General features: G+C 36.4%; 2 protein-coding genes across 5 annotated transcripts in view; both read left to right on the forward strand.

The window, feature by feature from the left end:
- Window positions 1–5,104: 5,104 nt before the first annotated feature.
- Window positions 5,105–17,432, forward strand: cpa6 (carboxypeptidase A6). Its single transcript, XM_056738075.1, has 11 exons — window positions 5,105–5,378; window positions 9,274–9,349; window positions 11,387–11,511; window positions 12,724–12,838; window positions 13,673–13,774; window positions 13,858–13,962; window positions 14,494–14,604; window positions 14,687–14,777; window positions 15,299–15,501; window positions 15,913–15,997; window positions 16,186–17,432. Exons 1-11 carry the CDS (start codon window positions 5,266–5,268, stop codon window positions 16,374–16,376), a joined length of 1,317 nt encoding a protein of 438 aa, XP_056594053.1. The 5' UTR covers window positions 5,105–5,265; the 3' UTR covers window positions 16,377–17,432.
- Window positions 17,433–18,617: 1,185 nt separating this feature from the next.
- arfgef1 (ADP-ribosylation factor guanine nucleotide-exchange factor 1 (brefeldin A-inhibited)) overlaps window positions 18,618–22,728 on the forward strand; it is a 52,447-nt gene continuing 48,336 nt past the window's right edge. For all 4 annotated transcript variants that reach the window (XM_056737829.1, XM_056737831.1, XM_056737830.1 and 1 more), the window contains exon 1: window positions 18,618–18,922. In XM_056737829.1, the coding sequence (XP_056593807.1) occupies window positions 18,799–18,922 (124 nt within the window). In that variant the 5' untranslated portion in view covers window positions 18,618–18,798. The remainder of the gene's footprint in view (window positions 18,923–22,728) is intronic.

Genomic DNA, 22,728 nt, shown 5'->3' on the forward strand with positions numbered 1-22,728 from the left:
CGTTTCAGGAGAAAGGATTTTATATAGACCGGAAGAAATCCAGTCATTTTGTTAGAAGAGGGACAGCGGTGAACAATAGACTTGTTTTTTTTTAAACTAGTAACACAAACTTCCATTTGTTAAACACCCAAAGAACATAATAAAAGCCTCAAAAACAGTAAACGAATGGCTCTTTTAACATCACATATTAATCACTTTACTTATATTGTTGACCAGCAGATGTCAGTTTTGTCGCTTCTGCGAAATTAAGGGAATGAGAAAACCTTACAGATTTTATTAAATTTATTTATTGAACTCCATCGGTCTATCAGTTCAGATTTATCTACACTTTTTATGCACGGTTTGTGTCATTACAAATATAGGCAAATATACAGAAAAAATTTGAAATAGATAAAATACTTCAGAATTAGGCAAATTATCTTTGTGCTTAAAATGTTAGGTCTATGGGTTGGATTAAGGTTGCAGAAGATGACTGTTCTTAGGAGCTGTGCTTGACAATCCATTTTAGTAAAAATAAATAATATAAAACAACTATCATTTTAAAATTGTATTTTCCCTTGGTTATAGGCCGTAGGCCGTATTCTTTAAATTTCTTGAGCTCGGGATTACCACCAGAAGACAGTACAGGTGTCTGAGATTACATAACATGTTACTATAGTTCCCAATCCCAAATTTGATTTTACCTACACGTACACCAGTGTTGGGTGTGACTAGTTACTAAGTATTTAGTTACTGTATTTTAATTACTTTTCCCTTGAAAAAGTAAAGTAAGGGATTACTCGTATGTTTTCTGTAATTTAATTATAGTTACTTTTGATGTACTTAAACTTAATACTTTATGAAATATATGCATGTACAATAGTGTAATTGACATCAAAATTCAAAGTCTTACTTTAAAATCTGTGCTCACATTTGTAATACTTTGGTCAGTTAATAATATTATTTATTTGAATGAACTAAATAAGCCGTTTCATGTCTATCCTTGAATCACTCAACTAATCAAGGTCGATGTAGAAAGTAATTAATAATGAGTAACTAAATACTTTTTGGACGGAGTAATTTGGACAGTAATCTAATTACACTATTGAATATGTAATGAGTAACTAGTAATTAATTACTTTTTCAGAGTAACTTACCCAACACTGACGTACACGCACTCCACAAATATTTTCATGCACCGCTGTGGATTTTTTTGAAGGCCCAAAAAGCAACAGTAGAAAATTCAGGTTTGAAAACATATGAAGCCCCAGAAGATTAATTTTCTTTATTAAAGAGGATACAAAGACTAATCTAAATGTGGTGTAAATAGGATTTTCTGTGTGTCCGACTTTAAGAATGCATTATGACATGCTTCTAGGAATACTTTATGACAAAATACATAAATATACAAGTATAATAAAACATCATTAAGATAACAATGAATGTCTAAAGTCTGGGAGATGAAATTTGTTTTCCATTAGTTCTGTTGTCCTGTTACTTTTTTAAAAATCTGCAAGAAGTTCCCTGCACGTCTTGAATTAGAAATTCTAAAACCATGACAAACATTTTTAGTTTCTCTTAGAAAAGTCAAAAGATATTTTGAAATCTCTATAATCTTTTGATCCCTTGATGTTTTCACTCCTTTTATCGTCTACCAGATGAAAAGTGGTATGTTCAATGACTATAAAAAAATAATAGCACAACTTGCCTCAACGAGTCTCACGTTTAAAAAAAAAAATGATAAAAACAGACTCCTCAGAATTCCTGAAATACAATAACTCTATGATGGTACTGGGTGGGTCTTATCTGTGAATTTTTTACTAAATATCTGAACATGTCACATTTGATTCGAAGTGCGGATATCGTGTTTAGTATGTTTCTTAAACTCTATTATGGGCCAACAGAGGCTTACATCTTCTGATGTTCAGATAATAACAGAAGATCTTTCCTCTAGCCAGTGGAGTGGGAGGAACAGTCCTCTAAGAACTAAATTGTCTGTCCTCTCACGGGTAATTTTGTGTGTTCACTGCTCCAGAGTTATAACTCTGATCCATTCTCTTCTACTCAACCAACCTCAAGATTAATAGGACACAGATCTTGGGTAAGAAACGTGTAGCCCTACAACAAAGACAAATCTCCCATAAATCAGCAAGCAAGGACGACATCTCTGTTCTTTACAGCTATGATGTCATTGTGGCTGCTTGAAGAAGACACAAATAGGCTATGTGCTTTCGTTTGATTCTTTCCCATGGCTTTCACATCTCCTGAGGGGTGAACTTTAATTCCCTTTAGCACCAGGGCTTTACATGCTGGTTTCTATTACATAATGACTTCACACTTTAACTGTGACCGATATGTATGGCGGGTAATAAAAGTATGAAAAGATTGAAGGTCTCATCACGTGAAAGTCTGTGGAACATGTGTGAGGAGCGAAGAGGTGAGAATTGAATGTTCTGTTTGGTCAGACTTTGATAAATAGTTTCCTTAGCTCAAAAAGTACATAAGAACACCTAGATCATGTGTTTATTTCCAGAGAATGCATGGAGTAAAAACGACCAAGATCCGTCCCATTTATTCTTCAGTCTAAAGCTCGAGGGCTGTACGTGCTACTTAAACTCTGAGCGGGTACATTAGAGGTTGCTGGCAGCGATGATGTTTTATTGGTCGTGCGAGTGGTCGTTAAAAATGAAGTATTACTTCCAAACCCCCCGGCTTCAAGGATTTGTGTACTTAGGCTGTGTTTTACTACCACAAAGCTATAAGAGCGATTCACCCGACCTCCTACAGCATCCCTGTAATGCGAATCCTCAACAAGTCAGCTTCAGTCTCCCGTGCACCATCCACCCTCTGTATTTGCTTTAACCCTTCTGGTCCCCCACAAACTCTGAACGTGATCCGCTACGGTTGGAAACCAAGTCATGAATATGGTACTGTATTTCAATCTGTCCATATTAGTCATAAACACGTCAGGACTGTTTTCCTTGTGTGCAAAACTTAACCACCGGTCAGAAATGTAATTCTGTCATGCAGCTATTGGAGCATACAGTGTGTAGGAAGATACTGTAAGTAAACAGCTATTTGCGTTATTGCTGAACACAACGGTTTCATTATTCTTTTTATATTGGTGGTGGATCGAATGTAAGTTGAGAAAAAGAAATGAAAACAAACGCAAGATCATCAAGTAACTTAAATGCCAAGTTTGGAATTTAAAGGGATAGTTAATCCCCAAATTAAAAATGTTTCTTTATTTACTCACCCTCATTCCACGAATGGACATAAAACCACTGAGACATTTTTCAAATTATCTTCCTCCGCGTTCCACAGAAGAAAGAGGCATATTATAAACAACGTGAGGTTGAATGATGACAGAATTTTAACTTTTATGTGAACTGTCCCTTTAAGTCACTCTTGTTTGCTAATTGGCTCCTTGAGTTTAATTACAAGTAGGTATAAACCGAAGCATTGAATTAGATGTCCAAAAATAGATCACAATCAGTCAATTATAAAACAGATAAAACAGATTTGTATCAATGCACAGCCTTCATAATAAATGAGGGAATTAAATTATGTTTTAATTATATGTATCCATAACAGCGAAAAAATTCAATATCCTTTAGGTGCCTCTCAAACAGCACCTACTTAAATACATTGTCCATGCAATGGGAGGTTGACAATAGCAGTTTTAAGTTCACTTTATGCAATTATTCTATTTAAGCACACCAGGTCCCATACCTTTCTTCCCCACAGACTTTATTTTCCACATTGGAACCGCTTCTCCAGGATCAGTTTTCTTGTCAGTGCCTGTCTGTGAGGGTAATTTGTTGCACAGTAATTGGGTGTATAACAGGTGGAGGAGTGTTGACACAGGGGGAAGCATTTGAAAAATGTGCTGCTGCCATGCAATTACAAAACCTAGACTGCTACTTAAAGACCTTTAAGACTGATACTGAATCAAATGGAGGATAGATACAAAAACGGGAGAGATCAAAAGCTGGATGGTGCTACGACAAATATCATCAATTCGTCTTTATCATGTGATTTAAAAAAGGAAGAATTCAACAAAATAAACAAGCATAATTGAGATCACTTTATACCACTTAAAAAAAAACACACAAAACTGGTAAAACCCATGAAGAATATCAGACTTCTGTTCGCTCTAGTAACTTAGTGAGCGTGACCATATAATGTCTTAGCTACCACCTAGAAAATACCCAGAATGGTGTCATCACAGTTAAACATTTACACAACATTTTACATTGAATTTATCTACACTCTCAAAAAAGATGCTTCACGATGCCTTTGAAATAGAACCTTTAATATCCAAATAATTTTTCTGTTTCACAAAAGGTCCTCTGTAATGATTTGGACTATAAAACATAAAGAACCTAATAAGAACCTTAATGGCTGTTAAGGAGAGCTGAAAACCTTTTTTTAAGTGCGTGTAGGACCGCTTAATATTATTTTGCACATCTTAAGAGTATAAACTCATTTTCCACATTTTAGTAGTAAACTCATCAAAGCTAAGGAATGACAAATGGGAATAAATCAAAATAAGTGTTTAAAATAAAATAAAAATATATTTTAGCATCTTGCCTTAAATTCTACCTCTTTATAACATCCGTTAAAAACAAAATGTAGAAGAAAATGTATTTGTAAAATATTTTTTTGTCATAATTATATTTTAAAATGTATAATATTATAAATAAGCCTACATATTTTGTGCATCACTACACTTATATAACTACTTAAATTTAAAGTCGGCTATGTATTGTTAGTAATAACTCATTGCATTATATGAATGTGTGCTTTAGACACAGAAATGTAAATCATGTATGTATAGCCTAGGCTATATTCATATTTTTTATCTTTATCTTTTATTTGAAACATCCATGTGTGATGTAACAAAATATTTAGCACTTAAAAACGGTAAATAAAAGCACAATATCCATGGCAAGAAACTCTCCTGCTACCAGGCGTGACGGAGCAGAATTCCGCTCTTAATAAACCGCACTGATCTCACTCCAAACAGGGATTCAGTTCCCAACCCCTCTGACACGTGACCGCACATCCAAAAACACTTAAAAGACTCGGGATAGCAGCCGAATTCCCACATGAATGATTTCACACCACTACCTCAAGACATCGTCCTGGGAACGGACACATAGAAGAGAAAGCGTCACGGATTTCTTCACTGCTATGACATCCATTCACTAACCATATGAAAAGCGCATCCTGTATAATTTACCGCTATAGTCTCACCGCATATATTACTATCAAGTCAATAATATGGCATTAAGAATACGAGATTTGGACAGTTGCTTTTTACTCGGATGTGTTATAATTTTAAGCTCTGCACTGTGTCCTGTCGGTGCTTACCTCTACAACAACCGCTACGTCGGGTAAGTTTTTGATTCAGTCATTGGCGCTTCAAGTTTTGAGTTTGTAGTGGAGTGCGCGCGGAGTTAGCAATGTTCGACTCGAAGGAATCGTTCTGTTGAAACGGCTCAATTGGAATGAATCAACTGAACCGATTTGGGAAGCTTTTTTTGTCAAAGCGTTTACATTATTCCAACAACTCCACACTGGAGTGTAAAAAATTCAAATGGACACATTTTTAATCGGTGTGTTCGAACAATCTGTTCGGATCGATTATAATGAAACGAACCGCACTATAAAAATCCACACGAGCGGAGTAGGGAGCTGGAAAAGTAGATGAAGCATCTGCGTTTGAGCACAGCACATAAAGACCAGACATTAGTGTCGGCACTGGATTTATTAAACGAAGCTGTTTCACGGGGCCAACATTTTTTTTCTTTGCAAGGGTGAAAACAAGTGACATCTGACAAGTATGCATTTAGTCTCGACAGGTAGAAGCATGAAATGCAGTGAACCTCTGAAGATCATACGGACTGACAAACTGGCAAGCAGGTTGTGATGTTTGTATGTTTGCCAATACATTAATAAATGTGTCACAGGCAGTGTTGGGTAAGTTACTTTGAAAAAGTAATTAATTACTAGTTACTGATTACATAATAGTGTAATTAGATTACTGTACAAATTACTCTCTCCAAAAAGTATTTAGTTACTTATTACTAATTCCTTTCTATGTCCTATATCAACCTTGATTAGTTACTGTATGTGATTCAAGGCTAGACATGAAACGGCTCTTTTAATTGATTAAAATCTAAAGTAGTAATATTAATAGACCAACGTATTACAAATTTGAGAATTATACATTAAAGCACAAATTTTGATGTCAGTTCCACTATTGCACACACATATATTGCGCAAAGTATTTAGTTTAATTACATCAGAAGTAAATCTAGTTAAATAACAGAAAAAGTAACAGTTATCCCTTACTTTTCTTTTTCAAGGGAAAAGTAATTAAATTACAGTAACTAATTACTTAGTATCTAGTTACACCGAACACTGGTCACAGGTAAATATCAAAGGAACTTGCCGTTAAGCTGAATACTGGAAGACAAATTTAGGTATATCAACATCAGAAGTGTAGCAGGAAAATAAAAGACAGGGAAAATACTTCAGGTATTCGGGAGTTGCAGGGATGTCTAGTTTTTACTAAACACTGTATGATTTCATCATCTGAATATACAGAGTTTGAGTTGCATTAATACAATGTTTTCATACCCAGTTGTATGAATTAGTAAAAGCAAGGAGGTTTAAAGGAATGGTTTTGTCATCGTTTGTCATCACCCTCCAGTTGTTAGAAATTTGTATACATTTTTGTTGTTGTGCTGAACACAAATGGAATTTTGTACTGTAACTAAGCCATAGTGGTAGAAAAGACTATAAGAATGAATGGGGACCCAAAACCGTGTACTGTGTTACAAACTTTCATTCAAATATCTTAATTTCTCACAACAACTAAATTAATGCAGGTTTGCAACAATCGGACGGCGAGCAAATGAAGGCAAACAGGGTATTTTTTGGGTCAACCAAATAATTCACTAAGCCAGATGAATGCTTACAGAAAATATTAGCCTGTCAGCCACAAAGCCGAGAAGTTAAGGAAATCTGAAAACAAGGCCTCATTCATGTGGTCTTACATGATGATAATATCACAGTTTACAGTCTGTGTCTTTGATGTGTTTTGGCTTTAGTGAAATAGTTTTCTGTGGGAACACTTCATACATGCAGGTCAATGTTTCTGTGATGGAGGATTAAGAATGTCACTACTTATCAGAAGAAAAGCTCATTTAAAGTTATTTATGGCTCTTAATAAAACTCAGGATTTATTAGGGGAACTTCCTGTCTTTACTCCAGTCACATTGTGTCGCACAAAGTCGGAAACTGTTTAGTGCTTTGAAAATGTGTCAAATTTAGTTGAAATTCAAATAAATGAATAATGGCACTTTCTTGAGTAGCATTATTAAGCGTGTAGGCAAAATGATTTTAAATAGTTTAAAGCTTAAAGTTTTTTTTATGCTTCAAAAGTCAACATTTTATACATATTTTTCAAGGTAGAGAGCTATACAATCCTGTTCTCCGAAGGATCAGTCATTGTGTTTCTCTGTCCTATGAGATGGATGCCTTACGTGGGGCAATAAAACGTAACAATCAACGCCTCTTTATGTATGTGAGGGTGTGAAGCCGGCTGCGTTTGACCCAGCTCCGCCAAGAGGCACAACATCATTCCTCACACGTTCACACACAAATGCCAGGCTTTGTCCTTAATGTGCGACTCAGTTGTCAGTTGACGTCAGAAGAGATGTTTCATTCGTGAAATTTGGAGTACGATCATATTAATGTTAGTCTCAAATTACTCCAATATAGTCTATCCATTAGTAGCCTGCATTAATGTTTTAAGCGTAACAATCAGTGACATCATTTAAAGCGCAAAGAAAATCTTCAATATTTTATAACGTTGTTTCTCCACTTTGTAACATTAGCATCATTCAGACTGTATAAAATCAAAAAACTTTGCTTTCAGGTAAATTTAGGTGAGGCTGCCATTGGAACCCTTAAGCAGAGGATGGGTTCATTTTTGGGATCTAAAGCAATGAGCAAATATTGCATGACACCACACAATAAAGATTCTGCGGGAAATACCATCCAAGGCAAAAAATACCACTTTGGCATTACGGGTGTGGCTTCAAGCACGATTTCCTTCGCTTTAAACATTTGCGTGACATGAATTTTGAGGCTCTCTTTTATCCTGAGAAAGTTGGCACACAGTGTTTGCTCAATTACACCACAAAGGGAAAATGCTACCTCACGTCAGTCTTAAAAATAGCAGACTGCTTTAAATGATGTAATGAGGTCATCTTTGTATACGATTTGAATAATTTCACAGGAAGCAATCTTTGTATAGCCTTCATTTGTCACGTATGCTCAATAAAACACCTGTCATCGGTAAGCTCTATTGCTACTGGAAATATTCCCATTAATGACTAATGATAAAAGGCCCTGGAGGCATTATTAGGCAACCCTCAGCATTACTATTAGTCATAATAAGGATGCAGGGTTCAAGAAAACCCCTAAACCAGGTTGAGGCTAGTTCTTAGACAGTGTTAATACGGTGAGGACAAAAGCATCCAAGTTGCAAGGATGCTTCAATTCTTTATCGCAGAGATTTTAAAACGGTCGTAAAATCCAAATTAAGATGTTTTATTTCTGTTAATTAGCTGTTCTCTCTCAAATCCAACAAGGTTACTTCAAAATAATAGCTGTATACTGTATGGGTCACCTGACAATACAAATGTAATGAAGCCTATATTTGATTGATTTGTAATTTTCTGCCTGGCAGTAAGAATTGTAACCGTCTCACTTGAGCACAGGGAGAATGTTGAATCATATTGAGAAAATTGCATATCCTGTTAACAACTTCTTGGGACTTCTGCGATCTGTTTTATGTGCAAGTCAACACTGGGGACTGAGTCTTTGTTTAACAGTGTATCACTTCCGAGCAATTAGCTGGAATTCCTCAGGCTTGGATAAAACTAGAAGAAGAATGTCTTTATAAACTCTTCTTAAAGCTCCGGCTGTCAAAATTCCTACCAGAGAGATACAAATACTCCTGCTTCGATGCCTGTTCATAAAGACCAAACTAAAGCTGGGTATAGACCACTTCGGACGACGTAAACACTGCTGGTCCAACACTGGTCTAACATTTTCCTGTTTCAGTTTTTACTACACTACACAAACGTTCAAAATACCATCAACAGAACATTTATTACGCAATCAAAATTGTCATTGCTTTATTCCTTTGCCAGTAAACTGTTTGGTGTAACTGTAGTGATTTATTTCTGTTTTGTATTTATTTCTATTTTCTAGTGATCAGGTGTTCAGAATAAACCCTGCAAGCAACATAGAGGTTCAAGCAGTCAAACAACTTCTCCTCAACCTTACGGTGAGTTCATCTATCTAAAAATATTGGGCTTCCTTTGCAGTTCCAGGGCACTATACTGTATTGTTATATTTTTAAGAAGACTAACTGAGATTATATGTTAATATATTAATGGTGACCTCAGACGTCTGTGTATGTTGTAAGTCACCTTGGAATAAGCTTTGCTCTATACCTGATATTCAGATGTGTATTAAATCAGTTTCTGATTTATTATCTAAATCATATCTGATGCATTTTCCTAAAGAGTGACATCAGAGCTGCCCTGTCTGTGTTTTAGAGGATGTCTAGGGATAAATGAGTTAAATCAAATCAAACACAAAGGAAACTGGGAACGATAAGCATATAAGTATGAACACATGCATCATAATTGATTGAAAACAAAATGTACTGACACAGTCCTTTGAGGAAAATAACTTTATCAGCTTATCAACAGCTTTGAAAAAAAAACCACAGCATTGTATTAAGTTTAAATCAAATGTCTTATTTGCCTATATTTAAGTGTGTTAAGAAATTATATACTGATCCACTGTAACTATATATAGATTTAACCAAATTATACATTTAATTTTTTTATCCCACTGATGAAATCTGATATCTCAAAAGTACCAATGGTACTATGTTATACTCTTTAAATATGTTATAGTACATGAATATATAATACTCAATCATATAGTATTCACTGTAACAAAGGACCAAGTATTAGAATCATAACCCGTAATGAACTGGTGATTTTAGACATAGTTCATCCAAAAATGAAAATTCTGTCTTGAATTATTTACACTTGAGAAAGATATTTGAAATAATGAATGTAGAGCTTTTTGGGGCACCACTATAATAGAAAGAATTATTGTATGATTTGTTTAACACATTTTAATGTTAGTCAATGGGACCAAAGAAATCTCAGTTACTAACATTCTTCCAAATATCTTTCTTTGTGTTCATCAGAACAAACAGAAACATACAGGTTTGGAACAACTTGAGGTCAAGTAATTCATAACAGAATTTCGGGTGAACTGTCCCTTTAAGGGATGTCTAGAGTAAGAAACCATGTGTAAAATGATCTGGTTACCAAATTATCTCCAAGAGTGCCGTGTTGATTTTAACACAGCTGGGTGTGGAGACCCCCCAAAATTGGGGTCACGGCACTAATAGAGAGATATACTCTGCCCTGTCTGCAAGCTGTTTTGTCAATTTAGTCATTTATAATGTTCCACTTGGCCAGTTTTTCTCTCTATTAAAACAAGCTGTAGCTTCAATTTACACCACACCTATTAGTTTACGATCGAAATATCTATTTATCTAAAATAACTCGAGACATATTGTATTGTAGATGTATTTAACTAAATATAGACGTGTTTTTTATCTTAAACTCATTTTAGTTATGGGGTAATTCAGAGCCAACTGTTGGGTTTGTTCATATTTTACTTAACCATGTGTTGAGACAACTCAGTTTTTAATTGGTATTTAAGGACTAATGCACACTCTTTTTGCTGAAATCCTGAAATATGACTGATTTTGGAAATAGAACTGTCAGTAAACAAGTGTAATTCAGCCTTCAGGCTTTTGCCGGCGCAGAGACGGGCACTTTGAATAACTATACTCTTTGTTTTTCTACTAAATGGGCCAGTTGTTTTAGCCAAAGTCAACAGTGTGGGGACTTGGCAGGCGTACAGAGAAGACAGATGATGCAGATCTAAGGTTATGCTTCAGGGAGTGCTATCTGGGCTACTACAAAGGCTTTAGCCTATGTCGGCAATCTAATATGCTTTTGTGGATCCACTCAACGAAATGCAGATTATTTCAGTATAACACTGTGATTGTGGTCTTGGTGAAACTCAGTCAGACTATTTGTAAATTGTTAGTACTATTTAGTTTCTACATGGAATACAGCTGGCACAACCTTAACATAATAGGATGTTTATCTAATATATTATTATTTAATAGACCATGCACGATCGCATCTGCGTGCATAGAGTCTATTTACCGACCCTTGTATTGAGATTCAGTCTTGACTGAATTGGCTGGTGTGATGTTTTGCAGGTAGACCTCTGGCAGCCCAACAGTGCATCACTGATTCATGCAAACAGCTCAGTAGATGTCCATGTGGGTCGAAACAAGACGCAATGGCTGAGCAGACATCTTCAAAAGGCACACATCCATCATGAGTATGTGTTTACTTTCTTTCTCTGGATTTAAAGGGGTGGTTTCCCGCACAGGGATTATCTTAAATCGGGACTAGGCCTTAGTTAAATTGGAAGATTTAAAGGAAAATTCCCAACATTCTTCAAATATCTTTCTCTGTGTTCATCAGAACGTATTACTTGAAGGTGAGTAGAGGATGACAGAATTTTTGGGTGAAGTCGTTTTTACGAACATGCCATATAAAAAAAAACATTATTCATGTGCATTTTGAGACAACGGCATTGATGTATTTTAGGATATGTCAGTGCAAGTTGTTTTCAGTTAAGACAGCTCAAACATATACCGTAGTCTCAGAATATAGTCTTAAACCCTGTATGGAAAACCCCAAAAAATTTTTGTTGGACACATCTTTTAAGGGGACAAGTATCAGTTATCTACTCAAATAGCAATGATTTGCCTTGGCAGAAGGTTCTAGAAATGCTTGATTCAGAGTCACAAGACCCCCTCTCCATCAGTCATCCAAAACAAAGCAACAGAAAAGTTTATCTCTTACGTTTCAGCTAGAAACACTTTCATTGTCAAACATTTCCCCAGGCAGGCCCTTTCTCACTCTCTTTTTATTGCTCCTCTATTTCTCTTTATGCTTTCTTAACAGACCTGGCATGCCGATTTGAGCATCTTTACAGACAGAAGGGTTTGCCCAGAGAATTCTGGGTAATGAGATGGTTTGAGAGTGAAATGTATGCTCCTCATCCTTTGTTTACACTTGTTTAAAAACCTCCATCTATTTTCGCTTTGGCCTTGACAGGCGGGATAGATACATTGTGGCTTTCTCATTCTTTTCTTTATATCCACGGCCAACAAAAAACAACAGAACGGGAAGCGGTTGAGGTTTAATTCAGTTTTTTTCTGTGATAGCTTCGCTCAGTTCTTAACTGATAACTCTGAGGGGTATATGAGTCTAATCTTGAACTATTGTAAGGAAGCTGGGATCTTTTGTAGAGAAAGAAAGCTTCTGTTAGCTTATAAGGATCAGGATGGCAAGCTTAAGGTCACTTAAAATCTTTTTGTAACAAGTATGTTTCACTTAAAAACATACATCACTTCGCCCATTGTTTTCTCTGATTCTGGTGATATCTATCAACATATAAATCATAAAACTCAACTGTTTAACAGCTAGATAAAGTAACGCATGAGCTTTCTGTGCTACCTTTGACACTCGAATCTCTCCACAGGGTGCTCATTTCCAATCTCCAAACATTAATCGAGAAACAGACTGGATATCGTTCTTCTAGGAAGCGCAGATCAGAATTCCAGTATGACTATGAAGTGTACCATCCTTTGGAAGAGGTATTGCATTCGTCCTGTGTGTGTGTGTGTGTGTTTGAATTGAAGTTTTAAAGGCTTACTTATAGTTCTTTTTGCATTTTATAAAAGGAGATCTTTTGACATTGCTTTGTTTTGCTAAATTAATTTGTGACTCTTAAGAAAACAGAAGTCGCCATTAGACCTTTACTCAAAGTTCTTCTCAACTCTGAACACGCAAACCTCCTACAGCTCATGCTCTTTGATTTAGTCTCCTGACAAGCTGATGAATGGGGAACCTTCAGATCAGACACGGACTGGATTACATTCATTTTTAGGGATATAATACCTTTAGCATGCTGTCATACAACCATGACATAAATACATCAATGAATGTTTGAAATAATTAGGCCTTAAGAAAAGCCAGTCAAGACATGATGATTTTTTTGCCAAATGAAAATATTGTATCATACAGTGTATCACGATCTCTGATGGGTCATTCTGTTTTCGCAGAATTTCTCCTTTAAAGGTTAAAGTTGAGTTTTATCACATTTGCATGGTTAGTTGTACCAAAGAAAATTAAAAGTAATAATGATAATAAAAAATGACACACTTCCGCCTACTTGTTCACATCCCAGTCTGAAGTTATTTGGCCAAACCAAGCCATATAGCCCTGCGCCAAACATGTCATTAAGCCTGAAGTTTACATGTAATGTTTAAAAGCTCCACCAAGCATAGTCCTGTGTGAACTATAGTTTATGAAGCAAAAAGTAGGCCAGATTCACAAAATGAAATGTGCATTAAAAATCCTAATATTAGATATTTGGTATTTTCTGCTGTAATGTGAAGATTTTGGGTTCAATATAACCTTCTCTACAGATCCAGAGTTGGATGTTCGAGATGAACAGGACACACCCACATCTTGTGGACATGTTTTCTATTGGACGTTCCTACGAGGGACGGCCCCTCTACGTGCTTAAGGTAAAGGGTGAAGAAAGAACCTTAAAGATAATAGTCATTGAGTAAAAAACGATGTGCTGGATAGCAGAGTTCTCTTCTGTCAGTTAGGAAAGAGAACACGGCCCTATAAGAAAGCAGTATGGATAGACTGTGGCGTGCATGCGAGAGAATGGATTGGTCCAGCTTTTTGCCAGTGGTTCGTGAAAGAGGTATGTCATTTGTTTTTCATATATTATGTTCATGTTATACCGATATTTTAAGAGAGAGAGAGAGAGAGAGATAGAGAGACACCAAGTCTGTTGTTATACCTTTAATTCACCACTATGAGGCAGACCTATGACACAAATCACCCCTGAGCATTCACTTTAACCTGTATTGTATTTTACTTCACACATGATATTATGTGTGAGCTATATTATTCATATTTAACAATAACAAACTTTTAATCGTGGGAATGAGTGACACTTGCTGTGTTTTGGTACGACGCTTGAAGGAGACGCTTGAAGTTGTTTGACAGATACCAGGTCCATTCTATGTGTGGGTCAAAGGTTAGGAATGATGAAAACTTCAATAATTTCAGGACACAATTAATAAAAAAGGCCATTTTGTCCCAGACAGTAAAGGCATCTTTTATGCTCTGCAGTGTCCTTGTTGGAAATAATTCTCTATTTATTTGTGAATGAAATGATGTTTCAATCAATTGTGGAAGGCGGTCACAATCTCGCGCACTTTGAACACAGGCACTGAACTCTTATCAACATGACTCAAGCATGAGGCGGCTCATGAATCAACTCAATTTCTACATTATGCCCGTCTTCAATGTGGACGGTTACCATTACAGCTGGAAGAAAGTAAGTATTGGTTTGCCAAGAATGACGTTGTAACTAAATGAAGGTCAGGAACCTACTAAAATCTTGCGATTTTTGATCTCAGGATAGATTTTGGCGGAAAACACGGTCAAAGATTCCAAAATATCACTGTAGGGGGGTGGATGCCAACCGGAACTGGAAAGTCAAATGGTGTGGTAAGTTGCTGTTTGGATACATCAGGTTGCCTATTTTGAAAAAGTTGATTTATATGTGTTTTCATTTCATTAATAAAGTAAAGGCTATCACAATCTTCAGCGAAGTTTCTTTGGTAAACCAGCTTCACCAGCTAAGATTTAGTCTTTATTAGCACCAAATCAGCAATAGCAAGCTTAGATAAGTAAATTAATTCTGGGTTAAGCTGACTTTTCAGAAGGGTTAGACTTGAATACTGTATAAGAAAAATGGCACCCTACATATCTTTTAGGACAGATTCGGGGTTTATTCTCAACCTTTATATTATATATTTACACTGTGAAATTTCTATCATCACTCTGAAGGACACGGGAATAATGTCAACTCAAAGATGTTCACCCTGAAAGCACTAGTAGATAAGCCTTGACACTGATACAGAAAACATATGAATCAGAATGACTGTGCATCAGCACAATTCCAAGCCAAGAAACTAACAGAAGTTTTTCAACAACTTTTTTGTCTTATTTTTTGCTATTCCTGCTAGATGAGGGGGCATCCCAACATCCCTGCGATGACACATACTGCGGTCCATATCCTGAGTCAGAGCCCGAGGTCAAGTCAGTCGCCAAGTTTCTACGCAAACACAGAAAACGCATCAAGGCCTACATCTCGATTCATGCTTACGCTCAGATGCTTCTTTATCCATATTCCTACAAATACGCCACTATACCGAACTTTAACTGCGTGGTGAGTGTCGACGGATTTGTTCTGTATTGAGAATTTTAGAGTAGATGTTAAAAAAAGGAAAGTTCATGTTCCACTCTCCAGATTTCGTTTTCTTATCAGAGACTGTCTGTTTTTAGAATATTACACAACACACATTTTGTCACGGCAAGCTAAAAAAAATGTGTGTGTGCGCAAACATATGTACAAAATTGTAATTAAAAGAACAATGTTTTGTTATCTTATTAGTGTTTCATCATCTCCAAGAAGGCAACAAATTATACTTCTCATTTAAAATACAATATCGGTCTGACAACTTTTTTGACACATTCTGCTCATATACTGTAATGACTGGACAGCTCTCACGATCTGTTAACCCAAAATCATCTTTAATGATCGAGAAGACCAATACTTGATCCTTTGCATTCCCCACAGGAATCAGCTGCCCAGAATGCAGTGAGTGCTCTGTACTCTGCTTATGGAGTGAGATACAGATATGGCCCTGCCTCCACCACACTGTGTAAGTCAGACATCGGGTCTTCTTTTGAATCAATGACATAGAGCTCCTGCATTATGACTTATCAGCTCTTTTAACTCTCTCAATTAACTTTTCAGCAATGATGACAATTTTGAATGTTTTCTTAGTAATTAGGTATCTACAATGATCAGATGCCCAGAGGTGATGTAATGTGTTTCCTTAACTTACAGATGTGAGTTCTGGAAGCTCGATAGACTGGGCCTATAAGAATGGAATACCGTATGCCTTCGCTTTTGAGTTGCGTGATACGGGATTCTACGGCTTCCTTTTACCAGAAACCCTGATCAACCCTACGTGCACAGAAACCACGAGGGCAGTAAAGAACATCGCTACAGGCCTGCTGAAGAAATGTACCAAATGAACTTATTTCACTATTTCTCGCCATATGTAAGCTACAAATGTGCCTAAAAAAGGGAACTTTTTTATTAGAAACTTTTTATTTGAAAAGTTGTATTTATAAAGTAGTTTTATAAATCTTGTCATTAAAGTACAAATGGTGTAACTGTATTAACAGTGAGATGTGTAAGCACTTGAACTAAATCATTTTTAGAGGTAAAATTTTTAAATATTGAACACTTGTTGTGTAGACGTAAATAATTCATTCTGTTATATCGCAATGAGTTTATTATCATACAGATACTTTGTGATGTCAAGAGCTATGTATTACTGCAGCAAGACGGCTATTGAAATGATATGGCAGACATCAAATGAAAACTCAAAGAGGCAGAATATGCTATATGAACTCTCATTTGCTTTTTTCCCTGAAAAACTGTCCAAATTTCTTTACTTTGCTTATTTAACTGTGTTAGGAAAATAAATGTTTACATTTATTAAATGTTTATATTATGTTTCACCATTCAGTTCGACGTAATGTATATTTGTTTTATTTAGCCAATATTTATATGCAAAAAACATATTGTTTTATAAAAACGGCTTTCTACGATTAGGATTTTGTGTTCTTGTACACATACTTTTCTATCTTGCTGTACATCTTTCCATCAGGAGGAACAATATTAAAAGTGGGTTATTGTAATGTCATAGATAAATGTGATGCAATGAAATGTGCACAACATGTTTGTTAAATAACAACTGTGGTGGGATATATATAATATACCATTAAATGTAGCCCCTAAATCAGGATTTAGGGGGATTCAGAAAGTGACCCTCCAGAATTAGCAACTTGCAATTGTTTGTTAGATTTTTTATTGGGTCCACTGGGATCACGATCAGTATATGTATCATTATATTGTATGTATATACACCCCATCAAGATCCCTGCGTTCAGCAAACCAGCGGCGTCTTGTATTGCCTTCCCATAAGGGCAGTAAATCGCTCTCCCTCTCTTTCTCATTCACAACTCCTTCCTGGTGGAACATTCTTCCTAACTCTGTCCGTTCAACCACATCTCTCACAACATTTTAAAAACTACTTAAAACCCATCTCTTCTGTGAATACTTGAATAAAAAATGATGAAAAAAAATACACTAACCCTTTCTCTCAACAGGTAGTGATCTAGATTTTGTTGAACCAGTAACTCTGTAGTGGCACCTAATGAATTATGGCTCCTGTATGAACTATCGCTGATTGCTCCTAAACTCTTTGTAAGTCGCTTTGGATAAATGCGTCTGCTAAATGTCTAAATGTAAATGTAATGTATATAGTTGTAGTGTTGGGTGACCCCATAGCTTTGGCCATGTATTGTTTTTGCATTTTCATTTCATAATGTGCTTTTGTTGCTAACAGACATCTTAATTAAATTTTTATTCATATAGCGCTTTTTAAAATGTGTATTGTTTCAAAGCAACTTTACAGGAGAAGAAAAAGAAAACACAGAAAGACCCCATCATTCCATCTTTGCTCTTGTTTGGTGATGGACATCATGGACATGATGCCTGAGCTGGAGCTGGGATGATCACTCAGTTCGTGGGCTCTCACAGGTAAGGAGGGTGGCGTAATGGCCTTCAGTCAGGCTCTGCATTTGATGTCAGTTTATCTTTCTGTAGAATGCAATAGCATTTCAGACATCTTGTGAAAATAACATGAGAATTACTCATGAGTGCTCATTAAAGCAAACGGTGCATACAGGCTGTGATTAAGATCTGGATTGTAAATATAGAATTGACTCATAAATTTTATTTTAACACCAGCTGAAAAAAGAGAATAATGAAAATACGATAAAAGGTTTTGAAATTAAAGATGGTCTCGGTATTGATCACGTATTTAAATTTTTATCCTTTTCACGGAAACACCTGCACCAAAAAAATAAATAAAAAATTGTTAATGCAACTTAAAATGACAGAACATAATAATTTCAAACACTGTTAAACCCAAACGTACGTAACGTTTTCGAAAAACGTAGATCCATACTTAGGCATGTGCATTACGTATTCGTTGTATTTAATGTATAAATGAGCAAGTTGTCACAGATGGCACAAATGCTTTTAATTTATTTTTAGTACATTGTAATATAGATTTGTTTTATGAAAAATTGAAAGTTATTTAATTGAATTGCTTAAATGTGTACTTTTATCGTTGTATTATACTCTCTCTCATTCTGCCTCACTGCGGCCGTTTCTACGTGCGTGACGTCATTTCCTTCCAACATGGCGCAGGCAGCAGGTCGCTGATGGAAAACTGAGGGATTTACCCCACCTTCTGGCTTTATTTATGTTTCTCCATTGAGGACACCATTCAGCGGAGAAAAACAATTATACGGGAATATCTAATAATCGCGGATCCAATCGCCATTGGGACAGGTCCTCCTCGCCCCGTCGCAACGCGTCATGTATGAAGGCAAAAAGACGAAAAACATGTTTTTAACCAGAGCTTTGGAAAAGATCTTGGCCGACAAGGAGGTGAAAAAGGCTCATCATTCGCAGCTGCGCAAAGCCTGTGAGGTGGCACTAGGTCAGTATCATTTGGATGCATTGATCGCAGTTTTTAAAAGGTATTAAGGATCTGCATGTGTGGCTTTAATCCTGCCGGTTTAGATACTGAGCGTTTAGAAGGGGCGCGTGAAGCGGCAGCATTGCGGAAGTTATTTTCATTTTACCTGAAAAACACCACGACCTGAACCTGTCCTCGCTCATTTTATATCAAATATCGATACTCACGCGCTGTTTATGTTGAATAAATCTTATTTTGTTCGTGCACGAGTGATGAATATACAGGTTTGGGGAAGCAGGAACTGACAGGGCGAGTTTGTCCTGACAGGCAGCACAGCCTCGGTATAAGGGCTGACTTAACTTTTTATTATAAACTATTAAATATGGTCTTATGTTATATACTGTAGCGCATTGAGAAGTCTTGGGTGATCCGAAATGGGTCGCAGTATTTTTTCATCGATAAGTGCGAAGACCCCACCGGTCATATTTTAATATGAAAAACAATGATGGTTAAGGTTGAACGTTGATTGTAGTGTAAACGAGTGGCACTACACTGCACCTCACAACTTAGCTGTCGTGTCGTTTGTTTGTGCAGAAATATGGGCGCATTATCCTCAGTTTGCCCCAATAACAACAATGACTGGGCAAGATGGAGAAAATGCAGGTGGAGGTTCTTTTTGGCATCTTTTTGATCGCGGTATAAATGTATTTGCCTTTAAATCAAACGGGTTTGGCTTATACATTAGTGGAGATAAGACGGTATTAGGTTATATAGAGACGAACTACAATCAGTTGCGGTCACTATTGCGGAATCGTTCAATTCTTTCAAATGATTCGTTTGAACAGATTCGCAACGGGTATGATATTAAAGAATATTTTTTTAGAAAGAACAGTATACGACTTTAACCGTAAATTGCAGTGTGTGACTAAATGCTTAGTTGACGTGAATTGAAGTGAAGTCATGAATTTGTTTTAAACGTTTTTAAGAACGAACTGTCCGAACGAACCGATTGTCTCATATGATTCGGAATCCTCGACGAATGGGCGTAACGGAAGTGCCTTGCTCAGAATAGGGACGTGTCTGTTTATAAGGGCTTGTTTGGGATAAGGTGAACGTCCCTGTCGTGCGTTTCTCATTAACAATGGTCAATAATTCATGCGTGGTGGTAGATGGATTACAGTGCATTATTTAAAGGGGCAGAAAGAAAAGGCTTCCAAGCTTTTTGACTCCCGTGCTTGGAAGTGTGCAGGTCCAGACTGGATTACAAACTGTCATTTGTCTTGATTTGACACCACTGTTTCTAAAGTTGCTTGCTTTTGCTTGTGACACATAACAGCTGATGACAGCATCTTTTATATTCATATAAATTAAGTCTATATGTTGGTATACACCAAAGGAGATATAATGACATAAGGATGTCAAGAAGTTTTATGTTGCTTTGAAAACACAGGGAATACTATGAAGCCTTCTCATTGTGCATGTTGGTGAATAATTTAGATCATGTCAAGTAAGAAGTGTATATACATCACAAAGAGTTCTACATACAGGCTTTATCCTTGCAAATTTGGTCACTGACTCTTTTAAAGATATAACATTTATTATCAGGATAATATTGATTTTAAAGGACTGATACATTCAGCGGCGGTCACATTTTACAGAATTAAAAAGTTCACTTCTAAATTTCAAAAGTAGCTGATTGTTACTTGAGAATTTTGTTGTTTAACCTGGTCAGTGTAGTTGTTTATTTATGGCTGTAGCCCTTGTTCACCAAGCTGTTAGGAATATGGTTGCATATTTAGAGGTTTTCTGTTCCACAGTGCAGGATTCGTCTTTTAGCTTTGATGTCACAGTTATGACAGCGCCTGTCAGTAAACTGAGAAATCTCATTGTAATTGCACGATCACGGTACAGTTGTGTCACCGAAGGAGGTCAAAAGCCTCTGTTAAAAACCATGCCCTCTAACTTCATCCCCAATTTCTAGCTTTCTCCACGTTCCTGGTCTGTCAATTCCCAATTCTGTGTGCGACCAATGCAGACCATTGATGTGGAAAGTAACTCTATCGTGTAAAAGTACTGGTATTTCACAAAACAATGGTCCTACTGTTTAGAATTGCAGGACATATCTGGGAGAAATCACTGGAAATGGGTCAGATGAAATGGTATGGGAGGAAAATGTTATAGCAAGCACACTGTTTTGTGTTGAGCTTTGAGGATTAGTACAGTGTATTGGAGTTTTTAATAGTCTGCTGTTTGACATTTACTTTATAGTCAGCTTGAATTCAATTTGGCATCCCATTTTACTTTCATACTGTGACTGGATGTTAAATTAGAAAAGCTGTAGGGCGAGAGTCTTCGGATCTAAATGAATTTCTCAGGGATGTTTGGACGGTAGAAAAAGTTTATTTTCTGTGCTTGTCTGATGGACAAATGTAGTATACATCAGTAAGACAACTGATGAGGTGCAGGAGCGGCGCTTAGAGTTCAGTTTTGCCGGTCAGCCTATTTTTGCCATGGCACAACACCATCATGCACTATAAACCTATTTATTAATGCTGTCCTTTGTAATACAGGATTTTATGATGCAACTCGCCTATAGTTTGCAAAAAAGATAACTGTGAGGGCAGGCTAAATTCAAGTCGCACAGGCAATAACACACACAGATTGAATAAGTATCAAATCAGACTCAGTCGACACAATGAGTTTGTAGATGCGCTTTGAGGTTTGGGTTCAGTTTTTTGCAACCTAGTGACCATCTGGTAGTTAATGTGATCCTCCTCCTCACGTAAATGGTATTTTATGATGTTGAAATTTGTAAAAGTTCTCCATGGCCATACCACGGTTATGAAATTCAACTGACGATTAATTGTCTATTAAATAATTGCGATTATGTCGATTAATTGTCTGCTTTAAGGCTTTGACAATATAACAATTCATTTATTCAATGAAGAAAATGTATAAATAACTAATATTATTTACTTAAGAGTGAGCTTAACAAAGAAGACTTGAGTGTTCTTGAGCTCTCAAACTAGATTTAAGGTCTTGCTGTTTAGATGCAGCAAGTCTGAAAACAAAACAAAAGATAGCAACAACAAAAGATACAAAGCTAATACAGCTGAAATGATGGAGAAATGTCAATTGAATGTAGCAGTGAGTGCAGATCAAGGACAATGGATGTAAAATGCATCAGATACTGCACATCACCCTTGTTCACTGAGGATTCCAAATAATTGCGGAAATCTATAATAATTGCGATGACGTCAAATAATTGCGATCAGACGATTATTTAATAATTGTGACCGCCCTAATACCCATTTTATGGTCCATGCCTGCAGTACCTGCATATGCTTCAATAGTTTTTCATTTTGCTGTTTCTACATCAACTGCATGATTCGTAACCCGAATTTATGCATTCTTTTTTTGCGGTTACGTCCGTTTGAGATTTTTACTATTGCGCTGTCAAACATGCTGACACAAAACTAGTAGAAAAAGGCATTTACATGCAACCCCCAATTTAGAGTAATGGGCAAAAAACGACTTATGCCGAACGGAATTTGCTTGCACTTATTACCGTTCCCGATGAAAGAAAACCATTTTACGAATCTACATGACCTTGCGTGTTATCAGCTAATTAGGTATAATTGGTGTAAGAACTCCATCATTGTATGACTGGGTGAAATTTTGAGTACATACGTGACTACACACAGCATTGAATTTCTCTGATTTTAACTTTTATTTTGGCTGCAGTTTCATTACACAAACCCTCCTACCATCTGCATCCCTCCAAAGTGTCTATAGTTGACTGTTACGCAACCTGACATAATGGCTGA

Source organism: Triplophysa dalaica, chromosome 23 (assembly GCF_015846415.1).
Source record: "Triplophysa dalaica isolate WHDGS20190420 chromosome 23, ASM1584641v1, whole genome shotgun sequence".
Taxonomy (NCBI): domain Eukaryota; kingdom Metazoa; phylum Chordata; class Actinopteri; order Cypriniformes; family Nemacheilidae; genus Triplophysa; species Triplophysa dalaica.

Coding starts and splice junctions, on each gene's coding strand:
- cpa6 (XM_056738075.1), top strand. CDS start 5,266: ATGGCATTAAGAATACGAGATTTGGACAGTTGCTTTTTACTCGGATGT. Junction 9,350..11,386: donor AACTTCTCCTCAACCTTACG/GTGAGTTCATCT, acceptor GATGTTTTGCAG/GTAGACCTCTGGCAGCCCAA. Junction 15,998..16,185: donor CCCTGCCTCCACCACACTGT/GTAAGTCAGACA, acceptor CTTAACTTACAG/ATGTGAGTTCTGGAAGCTCG.